At 31.7% G+C, this 15,071-nt stretch overlaps 1 protein-coding gene across 7 annotated transcripts in view; it reads right to left on the reverse strand.

The window, feature by feature from the left end:
• Positions 1–15,071, reverse strand: part of Lrp1b (LDL receptor related protein 1B) — a 1,703,137-nt gene that overhangs the window by 555,842 nt on the left and 1,132,224 nt on the right. For all 7 annotated transcript variants that reach the window (XR_010050782.1, XM_063259026.1, XM_063259028.1 and 4 more), the window contains 2 exons: positions 11,370–11,534; positions 10,877–11,121 (listed from right to left, as the gene is read on the reverse strand). Coding sequence is in view for 6 of the 7 variants with exons in the window: in XM_063259026.1 (XP_063115096.1) it covers positions 10,877–11,121; positions 11,370–11,534 (410 nt within the window). In the remaining variant the exon portion in view is untranslated. The remainder of the gene's footprint in view (positions 1–10,876; positions 11,122–11,369; positions 11,535–15,071) is intronic.

The raw sequence follows: 15,071 nt of genomic DNA on the forward strand, positions 1-15,071 counted from the left end.
TAATGAAAAGTGACATATGTAAATTGTTCTCTAACCTCTCCAGTCTTCTTTTCTGAAGCAAGTCACAAAATCTAGAAGGGATTTTCTGACCTTTCCCTGAAGCAGTCTTCCATGTCAGAGGTGCCCTCCCAACACCAGGAGGAAAGCAGAACCCTTTCTGAAGAGGAAAGCCCATAAAGAATCTGGACAAATGCCCTTGTTAAGTCTTGCCTGGTTTATTAACATTACATCTAACCCCTTTGTTCTACAATATTTATATAAAACTGTTCACTTTTCATCAGATCTACTACAAAAATACCCAGGAATTTTGAGTTTTCTTTTCCTTATTAAGTTCCCTTATTTAACAAAAAATTTGTAGTAAGTATATAGATTTCTTTGTTAATCTATGTATTGCTATGGTGTTCTCAGTCATTAATCTAGAGTAGAGAATTAACCTTTTCTCATCTACCACAGTTGATATTAGTGTTGTGAGGGTTTGAAACACAAATAAATTTAAATCAAATAAATATAACTGTATAATATTCATGGTAGATTCGGCAACTTCATACATACCACATCCAGAGGATAAAAGTGATATACGGGACCGGGGTTGTACTTCAGTGGCACAAGTGCCTGCCTGGCAAGTGCAAGGTCCCGAGTTACAAACTCAGTACCCAAAAACAACAACAACAAAAAGTAATATATTTGCATTTATGAAAAATAAATAAAAGGAAATGGAAGCCACTGAAACAAACCATTCTCTTAAAAAAAGTACATTAAGAGTAAAAACTGTTCAAAAAGAAGTAAAAATTAGTGGAATGCCTTAGTGCAAGTTCTTCTTTCACAAAGCATGAGTACTCTACATTCTGCTCTAACTAACTGACTCTATCCGTAATAACTGGAGTGCCTAAGGAATAGCATTGTCAAGAAGAAAGCGAGACAGTATTAAAGTTCTGTTTAATACTAGATCGGTTTCAAAGAAAATGTTAGCTGGAAATTGAAACTTCAAAATTTGCCACCCTTAAATAAAAGAATGAAGAAAAAATACTAAATAGAAAACCGAATAAATGAGAAAAGAAAGAAGAAGGAGAAGTTTACTTGAAAAAAAATGGCGTAGGAAATGATTCTTTTTAGGGAAATTAAAAGAAACTCATGGCAGTCCAATGGAGGGTTCTCGTATTTCACTTGGTGCAGCATTATTTTTAGTCCAGAATCATACTAGCTTTCCTTAGCATCCTATAATTATGATGAAATACTTCTTTAAAATAAAGAATATTAATCTCTATATACATAAAAGAAGCATACTGACTTTGTAGAAGTGTCTGTATTATGGATAACACCGTTATATATAATCCACAACATTTTGTGCTTTGCAGATTGGAAAATCCACAAAGAACTTTTATTTTATACTTTAGTGTCTTACTATAAAATAATATTGTTAAATATTTTAAAAATTCCTTTCTAATCATTCATTTATCAGTTGTTTATTCTTATTAAATTAAGGAATTTGGTTCATAATATTCACTAATAAGTATCTCTTTTGTATTTTTTACCATTTGTCTTTTTCAACAAAAGGCTACAGCCTTACATCTTGGTTCTATAGTATTTACCTAAGTAAAACATTCTCTCTAAGTTGTTAACCCATTTTCCAGCATTATCTACCACTCTTTTTCCAGATATGTATCATGTACATGCTAAAATAGACTATTCATTTATATCTGAGTATAGATAGCTTTTCTTTTTCACCTACAACTGACATGCTTTTCTTCTAGAATTCCACCAACATATTTGTATATATATTACAAGTCACTATGATCCAGCTCACATCATTTTCTGCCTGAAACATTTTCTAATAAGGCCAAAGTTGTTGATTTCTTCCCACAGCTAAATAGTAGTTTTAACTATTGACACTACAAACTGTTAAATAATGTATTCTTTATTACACTATTTTCTAGGCATTTACTTTATTTATTTGTTTTTGATTCTGGGCTTGAAGCTCATGCATACTAAGCAAATGCTCTACCACTGAGCTGAGCCCTCAGCCTATGCTGTTTTCCATTTTGTGATATATAATTCTATGTTTATATCAGTCAATGCTGATCTCTCTAGCTAAACCCAGTGATTGGCCAGGCTTTTTCTGACAAGGCTAGAAGTAAATACTTTCACACTTGAAGGCTTTATATATTCAATAATTATTTGTCACTCTGCTTCCTTAACAAAAATGCAACAGGTAAATGAACAGGTGCATGGTGTTCAAGTAAATTACAAAATTGAGAGAGGGCTGAATTTAGGCTGATGGCTGCAGATTATTATTTGTATCTAGAAGTACTAGGCTACAAAACTATGACTTACATATGTGCACATTATTTTTTCTTAAATTTTCTATGGAATAGATTATTGTGTTAGTCTTAATGATTTTTTGATTAACATCCACTCAAATATATGTCTGTATGTACATTAAATGGCAGTAATCTAAAAAATTGAAAAGTGAATTAATCTAATGCACAAAATGGGAGCAAGAGAAAAGATGCAATAATGTATAAGTACAATATTTTTAGAGAAGAACCAAACGTTAATTGTGCAATCATATGAGACTGATGCATATTATGTGAAGAAAACAGTGCTATTAAAGATAATTTCATACAAACAATATTTAATGAATATCCATTTCTCACCAGAAAAATTAAACATTCTTAATCCAAACAATTATTTTACTCAGTAAATACTAATAAAACATACATAATGTGATTCAATATAAAATACAATTGATATTTAATTATTCAAAAATTCTATGTTCAACAGAAGTATGGCAGGATCTAATTTGTTAAGTGAAAGGAATATTTTTCTCTATCTAACCTAGTCATTTTTGATAGTAAACAATATTTTTTCTATCAATGAACATTACTGCTACAAAGACACAATGAAGTAATTTATTATACTGCTAATTTTCCTTTAGAAAAGATTTCTTTCTTTCTTTCTTTCTTTCTTTCTTTCTTTCTTTCTTTCTTTCTCTCTTCCTTCCTTCCTTCCTTATTTCTTTCTTTCTCTCTTCCTTCCTTCCTTCCTTCCTTCCTTCCTTCCTTCCTTCCTTCCTTCCTTCCTCCCTTCCTTCCTTTTTTGTGCTGTGCATCAAACTCACAACCTCACACTTGCCAGGCAGGTGCTGGTCAATATCCCTAGTCTGAATTTCATATTCTGAAAAAACTTTTAGAAGCATTTTGCACTAAAAACTAACCTTAATTTCATTTGACAAATATTGTTAGGCAGGATTTTGGTACTCTTAACATGTTAGTTGTGCTCTACCATTGAGCTACACTCCAGGTGATTTATTATTTAAAATACATACTTTACTGTAATATGTGCAAGTAAAAGATGTTCTTATTCCTTTAGTTTTGCCAGATTTCAGCAATGGTATGTAGGTAGCAGATATTTTCTCTAATTATTTTATATCTTATGAATTAATTTTATGCTTTACTCATGTTTTATGAATTATAAAAATGACTAAAAATTTATCTGATCATCACAGATATCTGTACTACACAGTGATAATATTTAATGTCAAAATATTATTACTATTTATTTGTGCAAAGTTTTCCTGAAAAGATGAAAGTGAATGTGTAGTACAGTATTAAGGGTGAAGAGAATGTTAAAATACCAGTAAATCTTAAGTCACTCTATAAAGGTCACCGGTGTTTTGTTTGTTTGTTTGTTTTTTGTTTTTGTTTTTGTATTTTAATTTACTTGTTGCTCATTTCACTTGCTATATGCTTTGAAGCCATTTTTATCAAAGAAATTTCCAGCACTACAATGCTGGTATACGTCAGATCAAGTATGTCTGCTAGAGATAGTATACGATTTTACAAAATAAAGATCCAGGAATATAGTTGATTTGTAAAGTACTTTCTTAGTAAGCATGAGTCACTGAGTTCTGTCCCTATAGCTGGAAAAAGAACAGAATAGAGCACAAGACAACACAACAGAGAAAGGAAAATTTTGGAAAAGGAAAGGAAAGAAATGCATTATTACAGTGAGGACAATATTTTTAAAAGTGAATACTATATAAGATGGATCATACTCTCATATGTATATGTGGGTATACATGAGAAAGGAGTAAAGGGAAAAATAGTTGATGTAACAGTTGGTTAAATGTTAAAAGAAACTATGACAGTGAACAGCTTAAGCAATCTCCAAAGATTAGAGATTCTCCTTCACTGTACTGGAACATTTTTGCAGTATTTTGTGCGTATTTTTTTAGGAGGTTTGGAAAAGACTTTTATTAATCATATATAAATATTATTATTTATAATTGCTTATCAAAATGCCAATATCATTTTTCATAAAGATTAACATGATTCTTACATTACTGTAGAAACACAAAAGACTCAGAATAGTCTAAACAACTTTGGTGAAGGGACAAAATTAGACTGTTTTCTGATCTTCATTATTTTCCTCTATTTGGTTTTGGTTTTAATCTCTCTTTTAGTTTTAATTTCTTAAGAATGATATGAGGATATTTTATAACTTTCTTATTTTCTAATAAGAAACTTGGTGTTAAAAATAAGAAGTAAAATAATTTGATATGGAAAAACTTATAATTGAATATGTTTGTATCAATACATGAAATCCTTCATCCTCCAGATTTCACTAGTGATATAGTTTTTTCCCTAAGGAGCAATACTACAAATAATCTTAGAATCTCAATTTTTTGCATAATAATAAATTGTTTATTATAACTATCATTAAGAAAACTTTAATTTTTATGGAGATATTTTACTGATGCAATTAGAAGCACTTAAACCACTTTAATGTAAAAGTAGCATATTAGAAAGTCTTTAATTCAGTTAGCACAGTATAGTGGCTAAGTAGATTTATAATATTTAATCTAAGATTGTATTGAGAAATTCCTCACTATTTTCTGATTTTTTTATTGATGGATTTTGATTTGTTTATTCAAAGGATACTGTAACATTAACGTTATCTAAAAAATGAGTGTCCATGACTTTTAAGTTCAAAACATAAAAGGGGAGTTGAGAGAGTAGACTAACAGTAAAATAAATCATTCCATGAAAGGTGGTACTATTGTTACCAACAATATTTAGGTTCCTTTTGAACTGAATTACTTTCAGACAGAAGTTTCTTCAAGAAAAACAAACAGCTTGTAACTGATGCATGTTTAAAATAAAAGGTTTTCAATACTCTATATTTAATGTGACACTCACATTCTTGAATTGTTTAAAGATTTCAATCAGAACAAATAATTTCAAAACAAACAAACAAGCAAATCAGCAAAAAGAATGAAAGAAAAAAAGAAAAACAGAGTAGTGGAATCTCTGGATGTCTGAGAAAATTTACTCCAATAGTTCTTAAAACCTGATTCAAGGTATGATTGAAAAATACCTTTGGATCGAGTGAATATAAAGAGAAAGGTAAAGTTGCTGGACAACAGAGTACGCATATTTTAAGTTGACAATTATACTGCTTTTTCCTATCCCAGCTGTTCTTTCCTTTTGAGCACTTTCTTTATTGTTATTGTTCATTATAACAATATCTACTGTATACTTTGGATTGTATTACTCTTTCAGGTTTTTTTTTAACTAGGGAGACAATACAAATTTACAAATTTGAGTTTGATTATTTCACTTATAAGTACAGTCTCAAGATGCCTCCATTTACCGATAAAAGCCTCAAGATTATCTTTTTATATAGCTGAGTAATATTTCATTGTATAAAAATATCAAAGATTATACACACACACACACACACACACACACACACACACAAGGTAGGTAACTATACTGCTAATCTGTTAGTACATCGAAAGAATAAGTTTGTGTTTTTATTGTTTGATTGTTTGATCATTTTTTTCTTACCATGACTGTGTCTTCCAATGTTTGATCATTTTTATGCCTACATCTTATAATCTAAACAACTACTTCTAAAATATATGTGATATAACTAGTGTTAATTTCCTACTATCATGCTTTTTGAAATTCTGTATAATTTCTATTCTTTTTTCTGTTTTGCTTTTTAAAATATTTTTTAAAATTAATAAAAGACAGTTTTACTTTCTCTTCATCTCTTCAAGGCCAGGAGATTGAGTTTTGGTACTGTTAGGTATAACAAAGTGCACAGGAGACCTCTTGAGTTATTATTTTTCTGTACGTATATCTACTTTAACTATCTATCTTATTATTTAATAGTCTTTAGCATTTGCCACAAATCCCCAAAGTCCTTAACAGAGATCATTGCATTTAATTTTTGTACTAATTCGATTTGTAGGAAAAGAAATCCAAATTAGGAATAAACCATGAAAGCAAGAAATTGGAGTTTGAAATATAACAATGTGACTCCACAATCTCTTTTTATTATGTCTCTTAAGATGATTGTTTGAAGGTTTTCTTTTTTTCTATTCACTTTGTGTTATTTAACAATATAATACTACAGTTTAATAATTTATTTTTACTGAAAATTTTCTAAATTAACAGTAGTATCTAATCTAAGGCACATGCAGGATCACTACACAAATGCCAAAAAACAAAAAAACATGGTGAAATTGCTTTCATTAAAATAATTGTTGAACTGTCTTCAAGTAGACACAACACATTTATGTATTTATGTCTCATGCTATTTATGTAAGAGTTAATGTTATTGTCCAATGCCACCTTGAAACTTTACTTGTAGTTATTGTCATTATGCTCTCTTGATTCTGTAATCATTTGGTCACTTCTTTCTTAACACTCTCCTTGACCCTTCTCTTTAGCACTGGTATTTTTCCAAAAATCTGTCCTTGCTCTTTTCTTGCTTTTTCTGCATTTTGTGACTTACACAATCTTAGGAGATGACATCTACCTTTGTGTCTTCAATCTACAATTGAATCATTATGAAAGCTCCAGCCCCAGTGTAGACTCTTCTTGGCTTTATAGTCCAAAATACCTAACTAATTCCCACAAATACCACAAATCCAGCATATCCAATGCTTATTTTTTTAGTTGATCTTTTTAACCAAGTTTCAGCACATTCTAACAAAGATGCTAACAATGATCTGTGAAAGCCTCTTTTAAAAGGCTTAAGAAAATTCATTGAAGAGTACTATTTCATGAGATGCTGAAATTTTATGACGTTCAAACTTCAGCATACAAATAGTAAGATCTGTTTTTAAACAGTCACACTTACTCACTTTCCACATGGCCACATTTATATAACAACAGCTTCTGAGTAACTGCAAAAGTTATGGCATAGCCCACAAAGCCTAAAATAGAAACAGTGCCCTTTATAGAAACAGTTTGCTGACAATGCTCTTAAACCTTCCACCATGGTCTCTATGTCATACTGTGACTGTAAAGCCTATTGCAAAAGCTGGCAGCTCACTTCTTTCCCTCCACAGCCTCCATAGCCACAACTTCTATCACTATTTTATAAAATTAAGTTTGCCTGTATCCATACCTCAACTATACACCACCAGAGTTTGCTGCTGGCCACCCTCTGTAAAATACTGCAGCACATTTCTGTGATGAAATTAGATGCATCACCTTGTCAGGGAGGATAAACACCCAGATGGCTGCTAAAAGCATTGTTTGTGAGTGTGTTTCTGGGGGACATTAGCATTTGGATTGGGACCCTGAGTAAAGAAGATCCTGCCTTGACCAGTGCAGGTGGGCATCACCTAATCTAATGAGGCAGTGTATGAAATAAAGGTGGACAAAAGGCAAATTTGTTTCCTGTCCGAGTTAGTATGTTGCTCTTCTCCTGCCCTTCATTACTAGTATCCTTGGCCCTCGGGCCTGGAAATTTCTGAATCAGGATTTAAACCACTGTCTCTCCATTGCTCTTGGTTCTCAGGGCTTTGAACCTGGCTCTAGGCTATATCACTCTCCTTTCTGGTTCCCCTGCTCACCCAGAGCATATACACTGTGGGACACGGCAGCTTCCATAATCACACGAGTCACTTCCAGTTCTCTCTCTTGCTCTCTCTATCTCTGAACACCTTTAAAATTTAATTCATTTTCATATAAAATACATAGTACTAATTATGTAGGATGTAGTATTCTAAAAATATTTTTCATAGTAACTCATGTTAAATATGTGTGTATTAGATGGTGCAATAATTTCTATATATATATATATAAACTATAATGATAATAAAAAACTTTTTAAATAACTTGTCAATACAGTTTAATCATAACGATTGCCTTAGAAGCATGTTAAAAATAAAAATAAAACTATGCTACCGATGAGGGAAACATCATGGAATTAATAAATCACGGCAAAGATTTGACCCCAGTTCATGATATTTTAGTCAGATTCCTTGTACTATATTTTTTAAATTTAGATTTTAAACTTCCCCCATTGCTTATTCATGTTGTAAAGGCTTTGATTTATGTTTTCCTAATCTAGTATTGCAACAACATAAGAGCCCAAAGATCTACAATAGACTTTGAAATATTCTGCTCATTTCTACTAACTAAACAGGAAATGTGTGTACTCAATGAATAATTACTTCTAAGAAAACCAGTATTAAAACTTTTATTATTTTCCTACATGGATTTGATAGCCTCAAAGAGTATTTACACTCATTTCTTTAATTTGTGAAAAATGTATTTTAATTTTATAGCATAAATCATGTGCATTAAAAAAAATCTATTATTCCTTTCATGATCCTCACATTATTATTCACTAAAGAAGAAACTATTACTTTTCTGTGTTAATGTTGAGCCTTTGTCACTGTTCTCATTTTAATTGTATCCTTGCTGATAATATAGGATATGTTCCTGCATCCTTTTGTCCCTAGCAGTGGACGTGTTACTTCACTGAAGCAGATAAATAGCTCAGGTAATGATTGTTATATGCTCAGTGATCCTTGTAATGGGGGAAAGTAGAATGATCTCTGATCACTTTCAAAATCTGAAAATAACTGAATTTCATTCAGGAAACTGCAAATACTCTTTTTAGATGGTAACCTCTAAGTATATGTATAACAAAAATACCTTCCTTGCATACTGAGAAATGTGCTAACTCAAATCCACATAGTAAAAACTGTCTTACTGTATGCAAAGTAGATAAATCTTAGTATCTCCTTTTTGAGATTGTAAGATCTCTCCATTTGCTTTTTAAAATTTAGTATATTTACTGAACACTTATTACATGCAAAATAAAAATGTCAAAAACACTTCCCCCAATCAAATTACCATTATTTCTAATTTTTTTCCATATTTACACAAACATCAAGAAGGATTGACAGTGCACTGTTCCTTTTTATTCTATGAATTTCCCAAAAGTGTGAAATAATCAGATAGGAAACTATGCAATAAAGAGATACGATCCATTTTCATGGCCTACTTTAAATAGCTCTAAACATAAAAGTTGGGTTTCTCATAAAATATTACACAATCTTGTGGATAAATGTAGCTGAGTAATTTTTGTTCTCAACAGTATCAAAACCTTTCATATTGTCTAAGCATTTGTCACCCACAGTACCCTCCATATGAAGGTCATTTTTAGGCAAGAGTAACTTTTTCATTTTACTATTAGCATATTACTGGTTAGAATGAAAATATTTTGCTTTACTTATTTAAATTTAGTGTATTTACTGAATACATATTAAATATAAAAATAATTAAGTTAATATAATTTCTTTGAGGTCCTAATGCTTTGTAGCTTACAGGATGTCATCAAGATGTTGGAAAGTATTAAAGTAATTGTTCCCCTACTCTAGGATGCATAGTTACTCTAATGTGGCAAAAATGCATCAGTCATGTAAAAAAGTAAAACTCAGAAATTGAAAACATTTAGGAAAACCTAACTAAACTTAGACAGAAAGTAAAGAACATTTAACATTTGAAATGTTGGAAGAAGAAATAGTGATTGAGAATTAAGGTCAAGTACTAAACAAAGGCAAAGGATCGTCACGGGACAGTGTTAGCCACAGAGGTGACAGAGTACAACCAAGTCTAGAAAATCTGTAACACTAGTGCGACTCTGTAGCCTGTGTGCTACAGTGGGCTGTTTGATCAGTTTGCCATCACTGATCTGTAACACAAATTTAAAATAAGTCTTGAAGCATTTATCAAAACAGCAGAAATATCAACAAATTATAAGAACTGTGCACTGACAAGGAAAATGGAAAAGGAAACATACCTTCCTCATAAGGGACCTTGCCATCTCAGAATCACCTGTACATAATTTTCAAATGAAGTGAACACAATTTGCATGAGAATGAGATTTCTATGAGTTATGTCACAATTAATGTGAAACAGGCCAGATGACCATAAGATCATAGAAAACAAAGAAACAAACCCATAACTGAGATACAGTAGGACATTTGCATGTATTGAGTAGAAACAAAATAGAAAAAATGAAATCACAATACAATGAGAAAAATTACTACTGAACCCAAATGTGGGCTACACAAGGAGAAACAGAATATATGTCCTTGTCATCTCACTTTCCGTGAATAGAGAAACTCAAACAAATGGCTCATAGTTTCTGGTGCCCACCTTCTACCACAGTATGCTCCTCAGAATGGTAGTGGGTGCATGTAGCACGAATATGTCTTTTGTGTTCTATTGTAATTTACTGATCACATTTTATAACAGAATCCAAACATAAAGGCGGTGTTCAATTTCCTGTAGTATCTTGTTGATGCAGTACCGGTGATTAAACACTGGAGGACTAAGTTTCTATCCTTCATTTCTAAAATGTGCCTGTTTATTTCTATATGAGCAAAATTATAAAGGTAAGAGAAAAGACCTCATCTACTTAAAGGCTGAAACCGCTTATGTTCTCAGACATATACTAAATGTCAGTAACTATTAACTTGCGAAAGTTATTTTGCAGTTCCCACATTATATGAACCAAATGTAAACACTTCTTGGTTAGCAGTTCTGGGACAGGTACTTACCCTGTGGCTGACGACTAGGATGGTAAATCTGCAGGTCAAATGGCTGTGCGCTAGTTTTCTGGATCACACTGACATTCTGCCCATTCCACTTATTGGCCTTTGACAGTGTGTTGGTCCTCCAGTCTGTCCAATAAACCTCACTCCCATACAGAGACACAGCAAAAGGGTGGGAAAGGTACTCGTGACCTCGAATGATTTCTATCATGTTTGTCCCATCATAGAGGGCTGAGTAAATAGCATCTGACCTAGAGAAAAGTAAATATTAGTTTATCAAATGTCATTAAAATAATATAGAGATATAACATGTGACTCACATAAATGAGAAAATACTTTGTAAATACTTTATAGATATATGTCTGAGTTGCCTAATGCAAAAAAAAAAAAAGAAACAAAGAGAAATATCACTGCAATCAACATTTTTCAACACTGTTAATACTATAAGAGGAAAATATCCAAGAAATTACAAAGCAGAAAATAGATCGTTTTTAAAAACCTGGCATCTGTCCAAACTATCCTTTTTTCAAAGTGATCCACAGTTAATCCATTTGGCCACGCCCCAGTTTTCATGTCTTTGTAGATGGTTTTTCTCCCAGCACCACTCATGGAGGCTGATTCTATGCGAGGAAAATTGGCATCCCAGTCTGTCCAGAAAAGAATTCTGAAGAAGAAGAAATAAATGTCACATTTCATGAATTCGCTTCAGAAATATTTACTGAATGCTTACTATATGCCAGATACTTGTTAGGTGAAAAATTACAAGAGAAGTAGTTATATTACCTACATGAGGATTTTAGATTCCCAAGGAGAAAACAGACTGAAATCATGAATGAATCACAGCAACTTGTAAAATACATTATACTATAATAAATATATAATACTATAATACATATAACATATACATATATTATCTGACCTAGATATATATATAATATATATATAATACTATATATTATATATAATACAATAATATATATAGCATAGTATAGTATGGTATAGTATAGTACAGTATTATATTATATTTATTATATTATACAATGTTACCGTGGTTGTCAAACAAATCATATTATATTACATTATACAGTGTTACTTTGGTTATCAAACTCAGTTTGTTCCAATTCTTTGAACACAGAAAACTTTGAAAACTAAATGTATTTTTCTTTTAAGAAATAATGGAAAACCAAATAACTGGTTCTGTGGTCCAGTAATTACAAAAGCACGGTATGTAATCTAGATGGGAGCAGTGCCTAGGTAGAAGCCAGATGTGACCTGTGATGCCCTCAACCTGTAGATATTTCTCAAACCAGATTTTCAGTTCTACTCTGGAGCACAGTTACAAACACCAAGCAGATTTTTGAGTACTGGAAAGTTTGAGATTGGAGCCAGTTGACAACCGAGGTATCACTCGGTTGATATCCCGGTTATATTGTATTATATTTTATATATTTGCACAAACATAAAATTTGCAACATAAAATGATTAACACAGAGAACAGCAAACATTTTATATGAATGTAGACATGCACATCCATAATATATATATATATATATATATATATATATATATATACTTTTAAAAGACAAAATTTCAAAAAGACTTGTCAAACTATAAAAGAAACAGAAAATACATAGAGAAGACTAAAAGGATGTAGGTAGGAAGAGGGATACAGAGGACAATAATGTCAGTGTTTAAAGAGCTATGCATGTTTGTGACGGTAGATTAGTTTTTTATAAACTAAGTATGAATCAAAGCCATGAGAATATGCTTCAGAGTAAGATACCATAGGACTGGATTCACTTCATTGAAAGTCTCTCAAACATCAGGTTATTATTGATCATTTTGTTTTTAAAAATTAGTTTCATAGACTTTGTATAACTATGGTAGTGAGAAAATAAGCACAAGCACAGTATCTCAATTGTTTATTCTTTGGACACAAAATATCTGAATAATTTAAATGGTTGAGAAAGAATAAAATGAACAGTAACGTGCCAAAGAAGAATGTATTGATAATTTTTGAAACACAGTAACATACACAATGGAATTATTATGCAATTCCTTCTAGTTTATGTATTTGAACTTTCTACAATAAAATTGTACTTCAAAAAATAAATAAATGATTAAAAATGTCTAAAATGTACCAGAAGACTCTTGTTAAATAGTATTGTTAGGGTTTTGGTGAAAAGATTTATATTTAAAGATTGTATTGTTTTGGATAAAAAGGTACTAATTTCCTGGGGACATTAGTATGAAGTAATTTATAAGCAAAATTAACCCCAAAATAATACAGCATACTACTATGTCCATAGAAAATGTAAAAGATTAACTAGCATTAGACAAATAGGCTCTTTAAGTAAATAGCTAAATATCTTTCTTGAAAACAATGAATATGAAATGGACCAGATCTCACTTCCAAAAAATTTTAGATGAATACATCTCTATTAACACAAGTTTATTATTTGACAGCTTTTCTTAAAGCAGCACCAAAGCATATGACATAAAATAGAAAATATCATCATAGCATCAGTAACAGTTTTGATGACCTCTTGTTAATGCTATGTAGGAAAGAGAGCAAGTTTAAAAAAGAATAGGCAAAACAATCCTTGAATACGAATTTAGTGAATTTTAGATTCATAGGCAATTTTGAGTATTTTGGAAATGACACCGTCAGGTTAGATAATGCCTACTTTGCACTGCAGTGCTGACACAGGTATTTCTGAAGCACTCTTTTCTACTTCTATGTCAAGTGGAGAAATGGTGTCTCCCTTTTTTTACCCAGTTACACCTTATATAGTGTAGCAAGTGTAATTCGTATATCAACGGTTTTGCAATTTTGCATTTTCTATATTAGGTTTATTAGAAATAGGATATTATATTTTAATGGTGATAAAAAATGGCTTAGCATAATTTACAACATTCTTTTTTTATTTATTTCAGAAGTTTTGTTCTATGCATTTATTATTTTACAGAGAATTAAACAGAAAAGCCAAAAAACAACTAAAAACAACAAAAAGATCATGGGTAGGTTGCTACTGGTGAGGAGATAGCCAGATCCCAGCCTTTCTCAATGAGTTAGCACCATTTGCAGACTAAAGCAAGTAGAAAGCAAGGATCCACCAAGAAGCAAGTCCTGCTTGCAAACCAGTGCCCTGTGTGGTGGGCCCCTGCAGCCAAGGGGCAGCCAGACCTCATCCCCTTCTGGATTGCAGGCTGGCAAATCAGAAATGCCAATGCCCTCTGCCCCAGTAAGTGACCGGCTCCAGAGAAACACAGGCTGTGATGATAGCTATTGAAGTAAAACGCAATTGACGCTTGTGGTGTTTTGATAAGCTGGGGCCAGTGGTCTGATCTTCTATTCAGAGGATAGTGGTATGCAATGTGACATCTAGAGGGGGAATCTCCTTCTGAAAACGATAGCTATTGTTAATTCCCTATTATCTTGTTTTGAAATCTTGTATCATTTTCATTTTTTTGCTGGGTTGGGTTTTTCTCTGTTTTGTTTTGTTTTATTTTGTTATATCCAATGGCATGAGCAGCTATTTCAAAAATAGCAAGACCTATTATGATAGCCACTTTGGATTCACTATTCTCTTCTTTTAATGTCTTTTATTACATTCATTGTTTTGTTTTTATTGGTTCTGTTCTTTTCTGTTTGGTTTTTACTATATTTGAAGGTATCTGCAGCTATTATGAGGACAGTAAGAGGCATTATGGTAACTATTGTTGATTTTGTATTGTTTTGAAATCCTGTATCACTTACACTGGTTTGTTTTGATTGATTTATTTTATTTTCCTTAGTTTTATCCTGTTTAAAATAAAAACAACAATGACAACAACAACAAAAAAAGAAAGCAAAGATAACAAGAAAAACAAAACAATGGCATTATAGGATTTCAAAACAAGATGATGTGAATTTAACAATGGTTGCTATATTGCATATTGTTATCTTCAAATTAATTGCTCAGGCTACCAGATGCATGCATACAAGACTGGTTAGACATTATAATTTCCCTTTGAGTAGCTTCTTCCCTTTTACATCATTCTAATGTAAGTGATCCCTTCATTTCTTCACACTTCCAGTGTGAATATGTTTCGTCCAAAGTGATCATTGTAATACTAAACTTTCACTAAGTTATTGGGAAATTTCTGTAACTTGTTATAAAGTAACCAGTTGTAGAATTAGCTACCCTAAAGTGTTCTT

This window comes from Cavia porcellus, unplaced genomic scaffold (genome assembly GCF_034190915.1).
Source record: "Cavia porcellus strain 051 isolate PalLab524CR breed Dunkin Hartley unplaced genomic scaffold, mCavPor4.1 scaffold_12, whole genome shotgun sequence".
Lineage (NCBI taxonomy): Eukaryota > Metazoa > Chordata > Mammalia > Rodentia > Caviidae > Cavia > Cavia porcellus.